We start from the raw sequence: 16,497 nt of genomic DNA, 5'->3' as shown, positions 1-16,497 counted from the left end.
AGAATAAGTTCAATGCTCACAACCTTTCCAAGTTTTTCAGCATGTTTTTTTAGGCTGAAAAGCTAGAGACACCCGCTTTTATCACAGGTATAGCTGCAGGTGGGTAAAGTGAGGCTGCAGATGGGCATGACACAGCGGTGGACACCCTCTGTTATCACAGGTACAGCTGCAGGTGAGCACAGTGAGGCTGCAGATGGGCATGACATGGCGGCAGATACCTGCTTTATCACAGGTATAGCTGCAGGTGGGCACAGTGAGGCTGCAGATGGGCATGACACACCGGTGGACACCCTCTGTTTGTTATCACAGGTGTAGCTGCAGGTGGGCACAGTGAGGCTGCAGATGGGCATGACACAGCGGCAGATACCTGCTTTATCACAGGTATAGCTGCAGGTGGGCACAATGAGGCTGCATATGGGCATTGTTTACCCAGTAGCTGCTGCATTTCCTACCCTAGGCATGACACAGTGGCAGACACCTGCTTTATCACAGGTACAGCTGCAGATGGGCACGATGAGGCTGCATATGGGCATTGTTTACCCAGTAGCTGCTGCATTTCCTACCCTAGGCTTATATTCGAGTCAATAGGTTTTCACTTTTTACCACAAAAAAAATAAATTGGGTGCCTTGGCTTATATTACGGGTTGGCCTATACTTGAGTATATACGGTACTCCAGACCCTCTATTCGTTTTGTTGCCCTTCTCTGGACTCTCTCTCCATTTCCAGCACATCCTTCCTGAGGACCGGTGCCCAGAATCGGACAGGCATACTCCAGGTGCGGCCGGACCAGAGTCTTGTTGTACAAATGTTGACTTGTAATAGAAGGTCACAGCTTTAGCCCAGCCTTGTTGTCCTCTCAATACAGCCATTTGATGGGCGGCCTCATAAGCCAATTGCGAACAGGAGAATGTGATCCCAAGTGCGTACTTCTGTTGATTTGCATGATGGAGGCTCCTGGGTTTCAGGATTATGAGGGCACTCTGATAGGTATGCTTAACAGCAATTCATTTACGTTATCGGTTTTGCCAGGTTAAAATTTTTGGGCAGGTTCACCGTAAATGCCCCTTATACAAAGCATTGTAGGGCTTGTAATAGGGACGTAGACATAGCTGTGGTGTCTTCAGACTCTATTTTATCTCTCACATTGGCCTTTCTGCCTTCATTGCATGGTACGTCGTTTTCCCCCCTCCCTGTCTGGCTCGTGTTCCCTGCTAGAAGCCGAGCTATCTGAGGCTATCATTATTATTCGGGGCACGGCCTCCGCCTCTATATGTAGCAGCAGAACACCATGTGTGAGAGGCATCAGTAATCACATTTTCTAGTCTCTCTTATCTGCAAAACGGGGTTGGAGAGTTAAATTTAGCACAGTGTTTGGGCCCCGAGAGCAGAGGGGAGTCACTTCGCTGGCGTTCACGTCACGGACCGAGCCCCAGCCAGTGACAGAAGGGGGGATATGAAAGAAGCGGCACAGGGGACTAGCAAGTCACTTTATAGAAAATATGCAGGACCCCATTAATTATTGAGCGGGTTATTTTTAGCCTGGCTCCCTTTTTTTATTTTTTTTTTATTTTTATTTTTTATTTGTGCGGAGAGATGCAAGCCTGCTTTCTCTCCGCCCATCTTGATGCGTTGGAAATGGTTAGCCGTCACGCCACCAAACGTGCCACATTGCAGGGGGAGGGCGTGGGGGGGGGGGGGGTTGTAAAGGTTCACCCGAGGACACGAGCTACTGTGCTCTTTCGTAAAACAATGTGCTGCAAGAGATGGCAGCCAATCATCCGTGTGCTACTGCTGTCCTGCGTGCGCTTAGAAAGGTGGTGCAATCTGATTGGTTGTGATGCCTGCCCGCAATTTACAGATCGTTGCTTTGTTCAATGCTTTTGTAAAGGAGACCTCCGGAAATAATAGAGGACAGAAACGCACATTGCACTGTGGCATTTTTTTTTGAAAGGTATCCCTGCGCAGTAAGGCAATGCAGCGGCATTGCAGCAAACCACAACGTATGGCAACGCTACCCTTTTTATTGTGTTGCCAAAAAATGGTGCATGTCTGTTATTTTTTTTTTTTTAAAGGGATGACAGCCCAATCGTTTTGAAACGGCTGAAATAGCACAATATACACACACACACACAAAAAGTTGTGCGTTAATGCAAAGGATTAGAACAGCGAGGTGTGAATGAGCCCAAAATCAGGGTAGGGTTTTCAGAGAGGACCCGTGAAAGGCTAGGGTTCACAAAAGTGCAGTGCGATTTTTAAGCTGACTTTAAACGCGATTTTGAGTGGAGCTGCAGTTGGTGCGATTCGGATATGTTCTGAATGCACGTTTTTTACTACTGCGACTCGCCCTCTACCATCAGTCAGTCAGATTCCTAACAGCAAAATGTAAACAAAAGAGCTGGCATTGGGGGGGACACAGTATGGGGGTCCCCCCATCCTGAGTAGGCCCTTGAAGTATGGTATGGACTTTAAGAGGGACCCCACAGAAAGAAAATGACATGCAGTATGGCAGGCCAAGAAAGGGGGGGGGGAGCGAGTGCTTTCCGCCCCCCCTGCCACTTTGACAAGGGCCTCTACCCCGTAACCTTGGCCTGGTGGAGGTGCGGAGGGTAGCTTTTGTAGAATCTGGAAGCCCCCTATGATGTAACTGGGCAGCAGAGTGCCACTATGGAGGCATGGTCTCCAAGGGCAAGCGGCAATGTCATTCAGCGAGTGTTGGGCAACGGGAGTGGCTGTGGGTATTTTTTAATTTATTTATTTTTTGTCTGGTCCGGCATTCGTGTCTGACGAGGGCTTTGCACCGGCGGACTTGTTTGTGTTTGATCTATTAATTTTTAATAAGGGACATTTTTATATATATATATATGTGTGTGTGTGTGTGTGTGTGTGTGTGTGTGTGTATATGTATATATATATATATATATATATATATATATATATATATATATATATATATATATATATATATATATATATATATATATATAATGTGTGTGTATATATGTATGTATGTATATATATATATAATGTATGTATATGTGTGTGTGTGTGTGTGTGTGTATATATATATATATTTCAATGTATGTATATGTGTGTGTGTATATGTATATATATATATATATATATATATATATATATATATATATACTCTTTTATTTTATAGAGACTGAGATGGTATTAACTACTTCAGCCCCGGACGATTTTACCCCTTCCTGAGCAGGCCTTCTTTTTTTTTTTTTTTTTTTTTTTTTTGCAATACGGCACTGTGTCGCTTTAATTGACAATTGCGTGGTTATGCAACGCTGTACCCAAACAAAATTGACATCCGTCTTTTCCCACAAATAGAGCTTTCTTTTGGTGGTATTTGATCACCTTTTGTGGTTTTTATTTTTTGCGCTATATACAAAAGAATACCGACCATTTTGAAAAAAAAAAAAACGTACTTTTTGCTATAATATCCCAATTTAAAAAAAAAAAAAAATTTTTTTTTTCTCAGTTTAAGCCAATTATGTATTCTACATATATTTGGTAAAAAAAATTGCAATAAGTGTATATTGATTGGTTTGCGCAAAAGTTATAGGGTCTACAACATAGGGGATAGATTTATGGCATTATTATTATTAATAATATATACATTTTATTTCTTTTTTTACTAGTATTGGCGACTACGATATTGCGGCGGACAAATCAGACACTTTGATACATTTTTGGGACCAGTGACATTTATACAGCGATAAGTGCTATAAAGATGCACTGATTACTGTATAAACGTCACTGGCAGGGAAGGAGTTAACCATAGGGGGCGATCAAGGGGTTAACTGTGTTCCCTAGGTGTTCTAACTGTAGTTGGAAGGGGACTGACTAGGGGAGAAGAGAGATCGGTGTTCATACTTAGTATGAACGCACGATCTGTCTCCTCTCTTCTCCCCTGAGAGATCCCGGTTTTCGCTCTGTCATGAGAGATTGCGGGTGCCCGATGTTCATCGCTCCCACCAGGCACTTGCATAGGCTCCGGGGGGGGGAAACGCTGCAGGCGTGCGCGCCTCATACATCGTCTTAAAGTGGTTGTAAACCATTTTGTTTGTCTTTTATTTGTAGGTAAGCCTAAAATAAGACTTGCCTATAGGTAGTGGAAATATCTCCTAAACATGCGCCGTTTAGGAGATATTTCAGTTGTAGTGCACCAATGTTATCGGTGCGTGTGCTGTGAAGAAATGGACCACCGTACTATTTCTTCCCCCAGCGTGTGCAGTAACTTTTGGCTCCCGCGTGCATGTGCAGGAGTGACATCACGCAGCCCAGGCTAGTCACAGAGCCGGAGTCCACGGCCCCCGGAAAGGAAGAGGGTCGAAGATGGACGCGGCCTGCACAGGAGACAGTGCGGTTTATGGTTGCAGGTAAGTGTCATATAATGGGCTAGTATACGATGCATACTAGCCCATTATGCTTTTGAATTGCAGGCCTTTTGGGGCGCAAAAAGAAGTAAAACCCATCAGGGGTTTACTTCTTCGTTTAAAGGGCCGATGTACAGCTACTCGCCCAGCGGAGCCATCCTGCCACAGTATAACTGCGACGGCTGGTCGGGAACCAGTTAAAGCGGGAGTCCGCCGGGACTCCGCGTTTTTTTTTTTTTTTTTTTTTTTAAAGCCAGCAGCTACAAATACTGCAGCTGCTGACTTTTAAAATAGTGACACTTACCTGTCCAGCGCGCCCGCGATGTCGGCACCCGAAGCCGATCTGTAGATCGTTTCTCGGGTGCTGCCGCCGCCATCTTGGGTATGGGAATCAGGAAATGGAGCCTTTCGGCTTCATTTCCCGGTTCCCTACTGCGCATGCGCGAGCCGCGCTGCGCAATAAGGACGGTCCCCGCTGCCTCTGGGATCTGTGTGTTTTCCCAGCAGGCAGCGGGGCACTTGCGGAAAGGGGCGTAATCTATGCCCCTTTCCGCAGAGAGCTATCCCGGAAGTGGGTGCAGTTACCTGGATTATCCAGGTAACTGCACCCCCCTCCCCCCTGAAAGGTGCCAATTGTGGCGCCGGAGGGGGGGAGGATTCCGATGAGCGGAAGGTCCATTTTAGGGTGGACCTCCGCTTTAAGCTACCCCCTGAACCACCATAGTAACCACTGGGCCAGGGTTGTGGTGAAGAGGCCCATGTCCTCATCCACGCATTTGTTTTCAGCAGAAAAAAAGAATTCAGATTTGGTAAATATTAACTCAAGTTTCTGGGCTGCTTAAAGTGGGCCTAAAGGCTCGAGCTTTTTTTTAACTTCATGCATTAATATTTATGACCAAAGTGTAGTCCACCTCTAACCTCTTTGCAGTCATTGGGGAGGGGGTTGGTGTTAAACACTCTAATGCCGCGTACACATGGTCGAAATTTCGGCCAGCAAAAGACCGATGAGAGCTTTTCGTCGGGAAAATGCAACCGTGTGTATGCTTCATCGGCATTTTGCTGGCCGAAGTTTCCGCCAGCAAAAGATATTGAGAGCAGGTTCTCAATTGTTCCGTCGGAAATTCCAATCGTGTGTGTATGCAATTCCGATGCGCAAAAACTCACGCATGCTCCAGATCCAACTACGAGACGGAAGCTACTGGCTATTATTGAACTTCCTTTTTCTAGTCCCGTCGTACGTGTTGTACATCACCGCGTTCTTGACGGTCGGAATTTGGTGTGACCGCGTGTATGCAAGAAAGCTTGAGCGAAATCCCGTTGGAATTCTGTCGGGAAAACCATCAGAGCTTTTTTCCGACCAAAATTCCAATCGTGTGTGTACGCAGCATAAGTCTGCAAAAGACTTGAGACTGGAGCGGAGGTCCAGCCAGAGCTACAATGGAATGGTTTAGATCAAAACATATTCATGTGTTAGAATGGCCCAGATCTAAATCCCATTGATAATCTGTGGCAAGACTTGAAAATTGCTGTTCAGACGCTCTCCATCCAATCTGACAGAGTTTGGAAAGAATGGGCAAAAATGTCCCTCTCTAGATGCGCAAAGCTGGTAGAGAAATCCCCAAAAAGACTTGCAGCTGTAATTGCAGCAAAAGGTGGTTCTACAAAGTATTGACTCCGGGGGGCGCCATACAAATGCACGCCACACTTTTCACATCCTAATGAAATACATTTACATTTTTGGTTGTAACATGACAAAATGTGGAAAATTTCAAGGCACTGTATTGGCCAATCATAGAACATAAATACTGACTGTACTCACTACAGCCAGCAGTATATGGGTCAAAAAACAAGCAAAATTTCACGTTTTGAACGTTTTGTTCAATTTTCACATAATTGGTGTGCCCCCAGCAACGGGCAACTTTTGTGCAGCCATCGAAATTGACTGATCAAACATGTTTAATAACATTTTTTGTAGAATGGACAATTTTCTTATCAATGGGAGATTGGTTTGAGAGAAAGAAAAGGCCCCTTTGACCAAGCCCCAATGAGTTAGGTGAAACATGTCGGAGGGGGGGGGGGGGGGGGGGGGGCATGGCTGGAGTGGTGCTAGCATACCACCTTTCATCTACGTACTAATGCATTGGGTTGGTGATTGGAGCCTTTCCTTCTCTCAGATCTGTGTTGTGTTTTACCAATACATTCTTCTGTACTTTGGCCACAGCAATCAGCCGGTTCACAGCCAAAATCATTGGCTGCGTGCCTGCTTATTATCTGTGGTTGGACACAAAATGAGAGGCAGGGGGCGCATTTTGTAATCCTAGAAGTATTGCAGGTACATCTAGTTGCCTGAGGGAGCCACTGGCCAGCAGTAAAATTACTGCTACTACTACTACTGGACAGTCGGCATGTGGTTAAAGAATATATCGTCACGAAAAGCCTAATGCTAGCAAGAGAACATCCCCACAAAAAAATCATAATACCAGCATGAGAGGCAGGGGGTGCAGGCGCTTGTGAACCCAGAAGTTCAGCACGACCTACAGCAGGCATATGCAATTAGCGGACCTCCAGCTGTTGCAAAACTACAAGTCCCATCATGCCTCTGCCTCTGGGTGTCATGCTTGTGGCTATCAGAGTCTTGCTATGCCTCATGGGACTTGTAGTTCTGCAACAGCTGGAGGTCCACTAATTGCATATCCCTGACCTACAGGTACATCGGAGGAGCCGCCGGCTAGCAGTAATATTTTACTACTGGCCAGTCGACAAGTGGTTAAAGAGGGATTCCACCAAAAAAAAAAATATTAAAAGCCAGCAGCTATAAATACTACAGCTGCTGACTTTTAATAAATGGACACTTACCTGTCCCGGGTTCCAGCGATGCCGAGGCCGATCGATCGCTCGGCCCTCGGCTGCTGCCGCCACCATTCTAGGTGAGGGAATCAGGAAGTGAAGCGAATCGGCTTCACTTCCCGGTTCCCTACTGCGCATGCGCGCGTCGCGCAATAGGAAATCTCCGCGCTGTCACTGGGACCCGTGTGTGTCCCAGCAGACAGCGCGGCAGGGCAGGAAATGGCGTAGACTCCCACGGGAGTCTATGCCCGGAAAGTTGGTGTAAATACCTGACTTTGACAGGTATCTCCACCCCCCTCCCCCCTGAAAGGTGTCAATTGTGACACCAGAGGGGGGGGAGGGATCCGATCAGCGGAGGTTCCACTTTAGGGTGGAATCCCGCTTTAAAGAATATCGTCGCGAAAAGCGTAGAACGTATGGAAGGGGGCTTGCAATCCACAATGGGTGAAAAATCCACAGCAAAAATTTTGCCTAGAATTTTAAAAACTTTTGACTTGGCAACTGTATACATTAATTTTTTTGTTTTTTATTGAAAAAAATTTTTTGTATAAAAAACTTTTCCAGATTTGTCGACTGAGTCACAACAGAAAGCCGTCAACAGCTTATGTAAAATGTTTTCCAGCTCCTGATACCATCTTCAGCCAGCGATGACGTCGGCAGGAGTCGGAGACCTGCCCAGTAAACATAAATTATAGTATTTGAGCTCTCTTGAGACCTGGCAACGGAAAGAGGACGCCAACCAGCCTTTTTTGCGATATCAGAAAGGGATTCATAGAGAAAGATTTATTGCGTGATCGAGAGGGAGACGTAATTTATCATAAAAACCCTCCTTGCCTTTTAAAAAAAAAAAAAATTAGATTTTATTTGATGTCAACGAACAGGCTAATTTTAGCCTTCAAGGCAAAGAGTAGAAATTGCACGTCACCCCCTCTCATGAATTACACATTAAGCTTCGTTAGGTGTTGCCACTTATTTCAAGTAAGTGTAAAACAGATTGTCGTTAATAGGCGAACGCGTGCCTCGCTGTGCCGCGCTGGTTTGTAAGTGACGATTCTCCAGCTTTCTACGCAGAGTTGGTTTAATGGCATTAGATCAAAAGGCTCTTTTAATTCACTATTTATTATTCCGCTCATCAGAGGCTCCGCAAGAAAAAAAAAAAAATTTGCAGCCACTGAACTGTGAAGTTGATTTGATTGACAAATATGCAAGTTTTCTCTTTTTTTTTTTTTTTTTTTTTACTTTCCAGCATGCTGGTGGGGGCGACTAATGTTGAAGTGCAAAAGTATTAATCTTTTAAGAAGAGGACAATCATTTAACAATTTAGGCCTTGATTTTAAAAAAAAAAATCATATTTTTTTTTCATTTGGTAAATGTTCATTTTATAAATGTATCGCTTTTCCCAGACGAAATGAGATTCGTGTTTAAGGCTGGGTTCACACTGCTGCGGCTACGAGAACCGGATGTGATTCGCACCGCAGTGCGAATCACATCTCTGTGCGATGCGAGTTCAGCCATACAGATAGTATGGCTGAATTCGCATCGCACCTGCCCCAAACTCGCACAGGACCCTTTTTTTTGGTCCACAGCAGAATCGGATCACATTGGGTGTTCACACCATGCGATCCGATTCCTGTCCGAGTTTGCAGATCGCACTGCGATATGCGGACTGATCTGGGGGTGTCATTAACGTTTCACTGACACTCCCAGCAGTTCGCATAGGGCAGTGTGAACTGCCGCCGGGAGGCATGCCATGCGGGAACCCGCCGCGGGTTCACGGCCTTCCCGCATCGCTGCAGTGTGAACCCAGCCTTAAATGGCCATCTAGGCCTAATGTACGCGGGGGACACTCAGGCAACCTCTTCTTCTGAAGGTTTTTCTTGACCGCTTGAAACCGGCATTTAAAAATATCTGTTTAGTCACGTTTAACAGCGTTTTGCCGTGTTCGTGTCTAAGAGCGTTTTATTTAAGATAACATCATTAGACCCTAAAAAAAAATTAAAAAAAAATTAAAAATAGGGCACCTTTTTAAAAACGCTTCTAAGACCCTGTACACACGGTCGGAGATTTTGCCAACCAAATCCGTCGGATTTTGTCCGTCAGATTTAGTCTGACGGATTGTGTCTGAAACTGTTGCATACACACGGTCGGACTAAGTTGTCGAAAAATCCGATCATTCAGAACGTGATGACGTAATTTCGTTACGATGGGACTACATTCAGGCTAGTAGCCAATAGCTTTGATGTAGTAATTTGATCTGAGCATGCGTGGCACTTGGTCCGATCAAAATTCTCTACACGTGATCAGATTACATCCGACCGGTCCAGTTGGTCGGGAAATATTTCCAACATGTTGGAAAATTGGGTCCGACGGAGATTCGGACGGAATCAGTCCGATGCATACCACACACAGTCGGATTATCTGACGACACGGTGCGATAAGACGCATTCCGACGGATTCTCCGACCGTGTGTACGCGGCATAAAAGAAACCGCGCCTTTAAAGAGGAAGTAAACCCTGATGGTGGCGAGTGAAGCTAACCTGCGAGGGGCCCTCTTACCAAGTGCTACCGTATGTCCACTTAGATGGTGGGGCTTGATCCTGGACTCAGGTGCCGTTCATCTTTGGAGATTTTCGGAATCTCCTTGTCCTCCGCAGTACGGGGCGGACACTATCCGATGGGGGGACAGTTTTTGGCAGAACGCCGGTTTGCGCTGTTAGTGTAGCGCCAGTCTTATGGGGCAGACTGGGCTGCGGGGCAAATGAAAAAAAAAAATGTTAGAAATTTCAAAAATATGCTAGTGAACTAATTATGTGTCAAAAACTTGCACCAAAATTTTAAGACGAAAACTGAAGTACCAGAGTCTAAGTGGGTTGTGCATAGGAATCTTTGAAGAACACCATGGCCAATAACAACAAGCACCTTTTTTGGCTTTTCACCAATCTCTTCCCAATCACCAAGCTCTTCTCCAATCATTGCCATGATGGTGTAAGTAGAAGAGCTTCCTTTGTGGGCTGACGGGCCACTCTGTATATGCCACCCAAAAAATTAGATTTTGTCTGGAGTCAAACAATCTTTAATAGTTCTGCTTTCAGTAAATAAAAAATGTTTCTGTGGTGCATCTTTCGTATAGTCCACATAGCAAAGATAGAGGTACAATTTTCAGTTTTTTTTTTGCGTACAGAAAAAGTGCCGATTGTGTTTGGGATAATGCCGGGCCCATCTATCCTGGGTTATGGCTGTAATTCAGCACTGAGTCATTTAAGGGCATAATTGGCTCTTGGCTTTCAGCTGCTTGTCGGAGTGTTTAAGAGTCATCTGAGTGACTGATGTCGTACGTAACGTGCCGCGTCTCAACCAGACCTGCAAGCACCTTCTCCATTGACGAACTTTCTGCTTTCTTTTCGTGCTGGTTGCCAAAAAAACCTGGTGCCTTTCCTGACTCATACATTGTCTGGCTTGTCGTTTCTGAAAAACTTTGACCTTCGTAGAACTGTGTGTGTGTGTGTGTGTGTGTGTGTGTGTATGTGTGTGTGTGTGTATGTGTGTGTGTATATATGTATGTATGTGTGTGTGTATATATATATATATATATATATATATATATATATATATATATATATATATATATATATATATAATCTATCTCACCTTTAGAAATGGATTTATCTATAAAAATGGTGACCTGTTCAATACTTATTTTACCCGCTGTGTGCACACACACACACACACACCGGGTAAAATAAGTATTGAACACGTCACCATTTTTATAGGTAAATCTATTTCTAAAGGTGCTATAGACATGACATTTTCACCACATGTCGGTAACAATCCATGCATACAAAGAAACCAAAACAAAGGAGTTCAAAAATTTAAGTTCTGTGTGACCACGTTCAGACCGGACAATTTTGCTGGCTTAAGACCAGACCACTTTTTTTTTTTTGCGATTCGGCACTGCGACACTTTAAATGACAATTGCGCAGTCGTGCGACTTGGCTCCCAAACAAAATTGATGTCCTCCCCCCCCCCCCAAGCCCCCCCGCCCACACACAAATAGAGCTTTATTTTGGTGGTATTTGATCACCCCTGCGGTTTTTATTTTTTGCGCTATAGACAAAAAAAAGAGTGACCATTTTGAAAACGCATTCTTTTTTACTTTTTGCTATAATAAATATCCCCCAAAAATATATAAAAACATTTTTTTCCCCCTCAGTTTAGGCCGATACGTATTCTTCAACGTATTTTTGGTAAAAAAAACAAAAACGCAATTAGCGATTGATTGGTTTGCGCAAAATTTATAGCGTTTACAAAATAGAGGATAGGTTTATGGCATCTTTATTATTTTATTTTTTTATTTTTTTTACTAGTAATGGCGGCAATCAGCGATTTTTATTGTGACTGCAACATTATGGCGGACGCATCGGACATTTTTGACACATTTTTGGGACCATTGTCATTTATACAGCAATCAGTGCTATACAAATGCACTGATTCCTGTGTAAATAACACTGGCACTGAAGGGGTTAACCAGGAGGTGGCAGCGTAGGGGTTAAGTGTGTGCTAGGGGCGTGTTACTAACTGGGGGGGCTGGGCTGTGTGTTAGTGAATATTGATCTCTGCTCTAATCACAAGGAGCAGAGATCAGTGCCACTTGTTGCTAGGCAGAACGGGGAGATGCTGTTTACATCGGCATCTCCCCATGAGACGATCGCAGGTATCCCTGCAGTGATCAAGTCCGTGGGAACTGCGACCAGACTCACGGGGGTCCCAACCGGCACGCGGCTGCACGCATGCGATGGCAGGGCGCCAATTTCAACTGGACATACCTGTACGCCAGTTTGCCTGCCCATGCCATTCTGCTGACGTACATCGTTGTGTGCCGGTCGGGAACTGGGTAATAAAATGGAATAACACAGGGAGAAAGTATTGAACATGCCAACTGAAATTTATTTAAAACTTCGTACAAAATCCTTTGTTGGTAATGACAGCTTCAAGTTGCCGGCTCTTGTTCGGAGAAATGAGTCGCATGCATGGCTCAGGTGTGATTTTGGCCCATTCTTCCACATAAACAGTCTTCAAATCTTGAAGGTTCCGTGGACCTCTTCTATGAATTCTGATCTTTTACAGTGGGGCAAAAAAGTATTTAGTCAGCCACCAATTGTGCAAGTTCCCACTTAAAAAGATGAAAGGCCTGTAATTGTCGTTATAGGTATACCTCAACTATGAGAGACAAAATGTGGAACAAATCCAGACAATCACATTGTCTGATTTTTTTTAAAATAATTGTTTTGCAAATTATGGGGGGGAAAATAAGTATTTGGTCATCTACAAACGAGCAAGATTTCTGTCTCGCAGACCTGTATCTTCTTCTTTAAGAGGCTCCTCTGTCCTCCACTCATTACCAGTATTAAAGTGGTTGTAAACCCTTACAAACCACTTTGACCTACAGGTAAGCCTAGATTAAGGCTTACCTGTAGGTCCAAGAAATATCTCCTAAACCTATATGGTTTCGGAGATATTTGCCCGTAGACAGCGGTGCGCAGGTGCACTGAGCGCGGCATTCTCGGCAACGGAGCTGCCGCGCGTGTCGGCTCCCGTGCGCATGCGCGGGAGTGACACCATCGCGGCTTCGCCGAATGACAGCGGCGGAGCTGCGAGACCCCACCAACAAGATGGATGCGGCGGACTACAGGGGACAGCGGCGACTTCGCTGGCTCCTGTGTCAGGTAAGTGACACATAATGGGCTACTATGCGATGCATTGTAGTCCATTATGCTTTGCCTTTGCAGGGAATGAAAGAGGAAGTAAACTCATCAGGGTTTACTTCCTCTTTAATGGCACCTGTTTGAACCTGTTATCAGTATAAAAGACACCTGTCCACAACCTCAAACAGTCACACTCCAAACTCCACTATGGTGAAGACCAAAGAGCTGTCGAAGGACACCAGAAACAAAATTCTAGACCTGCACCAGGCTGGGAAGACTGAATCTGCAATAGGCAAGCAGCTCGGTGTGATTAAATCGACTGTGGGAGCAATAATTGGAAAATGGAAGACATACAAGACCACTGATAATCTCCCTCGATCTGGGGCTCCACGTAAGATCTCACCCCGTGGGGTCAAAATGATCACAAGAACGGTGAGCAAAAATCCCAGAACCACACGGGGGGGACCTAGTGAACGACCTGCAGAGAGCTGGGACCAACGTAACAAAGGCTACCATCTGTACCACACTACGCCGCCAGGGACTTTGATCCTGCAGTGCCAGATGTGTCCCCCTGCTTAAGCCAGTACATGTCCGGGCCTCTCTGAGGTTTGCTAGAGAGCATTTGGATGATCTAGAAGATGATTGGAAGAATGTCATATGGTCAGGTGAAACCAAAGTAGAGCTGTTTGGTAGAAACACAACTCGTCGTGTTTGGAGGATAGAGAATGCTGAATTGCAACCAAAGAATTCCATACCTTCCTGCGAAGCATGGGGGTGGTAAAATCATGCTTTGGGTCTGTTTCTCTGCAAAGGGAACAGAACGACTGTTCCGTGTACATGAAAGAATGAATGGGGCCATGTATCGTGAGATTTTGAGTGCAAACCTCCTTCCATCAGCAAGGGCATTGAAGATGAAATCTTGCTTGGTCTTTCAGCATGACAATGATCCCAAACACACCGCCAGGGCAACGAAGGAGTGGCTTCCTAAGAAGCATTTCAAGGTCCTGGAGTTGACCTAGCCAGTTTCCAGATCTCAATCCCATAGAAAACCTTTGGAGGAAGTTGAAAGTCCATGTTGCTGGCTTCCAATGAGATTCCTTGGCTGCGACAGCCCCAAAACATCACTTCTCTAGAGGAGATCTGCATGGAGGAATGGGCCAACATACCAGCAACAGTTTGTGACCTTGTGAAGACTTACAGAAAATGTTTGTTATATATCCTTTGTTGGCAATGACAGAAGTCAAAGTATTGAGATGAAATTTTGATTTTGACCAAATACTCATTTTCCACCATAATTTGCATATAAATTCTTTCAAAAATCATGTGATTGTCTGTCTGGATTTGTTTCCACATTTTGTGTCTCATAGTTGAGGTATACCTATGATGACAATTACAGGCCTCTCATCTTTAAGTAGGAGAACTTGCACAATTTGGTGGCTGACTAAATACTTTTTTGCCCCACTGTATTTCTTTCCATAGGTTTTTCTATTGGATTCAAGTCGGGTGATTGGCCGGGCCATTCCAGCAGCTTTATTTTCTTTTGGAAAAAATTGAGTTTCCTTGGCTTTGTGTTTGGGATCATTGTCTTGTTGAAATGTCTTCCCTTGTTTCATCTTCATCATCCTGGTAGATGGCAGCAGATTTTTATCAAGAATGTACATTTTTCCATTCATCCTTTCTTCAGCGATATGAAGTTTGCCGGTACCGTATGCTGAAAAACAGCCCCACACCATGGTGGTCCCACCTTCAAACATCACCGTTGGTATGGGGTTGTTTTTTGGGCGATCTGCCATATGACAGCCAAACACGGTGTTGTATTATCGCATCGAAAGAGTTCAATGTTGGTCTCATCTGATCAGACTACAGTCTCTCGGTATTTCACAAGCTTGTCTAAATGTTGTGCAGCAAACTTTAAACAAGCTTTAACATGCTTCTTCAGCAATGGAGTCTTGCGTGGTGAGACTAGACTGTGGATGCATTGATGCATTTGGAGGACATTTTGCTGGTTTAAATAAGAAGTTCAGTTGGGCTTTAAAAATTTGCTTTATTTTTACCTTGTCTATTGACAACAATGCATTCTGCCAAAATGGCATAATTTTCAGAGAAATTTCAAGGAAATTATCACTTACAATCAAACTCATCCCTAACTACCGTTATACTGTCCTTCAATTTAGAGCAGCGATCTCCAAACTGCAGCCTGGGGGCCCGGGATACGGCCCTTTGCTTGTTATTTTCTGGCCCTTGAGGCATTATTTCTCCCCTCTGTCAGCAACAGTGGGGCATAGTTCTTGCAGACAATGGTGTACTAATCCTCTCACTGACACTGACGGGGCAATATATTTTCCAATGATGGAGCACCATTCCTTCCACTAGTACCAGTGATTGAGTACTGTTCCTCCCAATGACACCAATGATAGGGCACTAATATTTCCAATGACTGGGCACTATTCATCCCACTGTTTCTAATGATGGGGCAATATGATCCTACTGATCCCAATGATGGTGCACGAAAACCAATGATGGTGCACTATTCCTCCTACTGATACCAATGATGGAGCACAATTCCTCCCACTAAATCCAATGATTGGGGCTCTATTCCTCCTACTGATACCAATGATGGGGCACTATTCCTCCTACTGATACCAATGATGGTGCACTATTCCTCCTACTGAAACCAATGATGGGACACTATTCCTCCTACTGACACCAATGATGGAGCACTAGTCCTCCCACTGAATCCAATGATTGGGGCACTATTCCTCCCACTGAAACCAATGATGGAGCACTATTCTTTCCACTGACACCAATGATGGGGCACTATTCCTCCCACTGACACCAATGATGGGGCACTGTTCCTCCCACTGACACCAATGATGGGGCACTATTCCTCCCACTGAAACCCGCAACGGGACACTATTCCTTCTTAATACCAATGATGAGGCATTGTTTATGCCCGCTGACCCCAGGACATTTTCTTCTCCCACTGGTCACAGTCCACTCCCCCTAAAGTCTGCAGGACTGTAAACTGGCCCTTTTTGTTTAGTAAGTTTTTGTAGATCACTGGTTCAGAGGAAACAATTCCATATTGGATATTTGGAGATCTCTAATAGATGGTTGTTTAAAACTAGGCTTGTGGTCGTCTTTTTTTTTTTTTTTTTTTTTTTTCTGAATTTCAATTTTTTCGGCTTGTGTTAACAGGACATTGCCAGTCTCACTTGAACGATGGGGAGCACAATGCACAGAAATACTTCCAAACTTACTCTCAAGAAGAAGAAAAGACTTCAGAGGACCTGGGGACAGACCCAAGTACGAGCTCCTCGCTGCATCTCGAGAGTAAGCATTCAGTCTGATTTCACGCCTTGTTGGAAATTACATAAGTTCAGAAATGGCAGGAGGGTGGGAGTGACCCCATCAATCAGAATGTGGATGAAACGGGAAGGACATACAGAGGTTGATATGAGGGGCATATTGGATATACACTATATGGCCAATGTTGGTGACCTGACCACTACATTTACTTGAGCTTGTTGAAAGTACTAGATCAGAACTATGGATT

General features: G+C 44.6%; 1 protein-coding gene across 1 annotated transcript in view; it reads left to right on the top strand.

The window, feature by feature from the left end:
- The window catches only part of TTC17 (tetratricopeptide repeat domain 17), a 128,305-nt gene that overhangs the window by 82,228 nt on the left and 29,580 nt on the right, over positions 1–16,497 (top strand). Inside the window, exon 17 of the mRNA XM_077453522.1 lies at positions 16,140–16,274. Coding sequence (XP_077309648.1) covers positions 16,140–16,274 — 135 coding nt within the window. The remainder of the gene's footprint in view (positions 1–16,139; positions 16,275–16,497) is intronic.

Source organism: Lithobates pipiens, unplaced genomic scaffold (genome assembly GCF_037356315.1).
Source record: "Lithobates pipiens isolate NorthernLeopardFrog02 unplaced genomic scaffold, aLitPip1_a1.2 Scaffold_24, whole genome shotgun sequence".
NCBI classification, from domain to species: Eukaryota; Metazoa; Chordata; class Amphibia; order Anura; family Ranidae; genus Lithobates; species Lithobates pipiens.
This window is presented reverse-complemented; position numbering and strand designations above follow the sequence as displayed.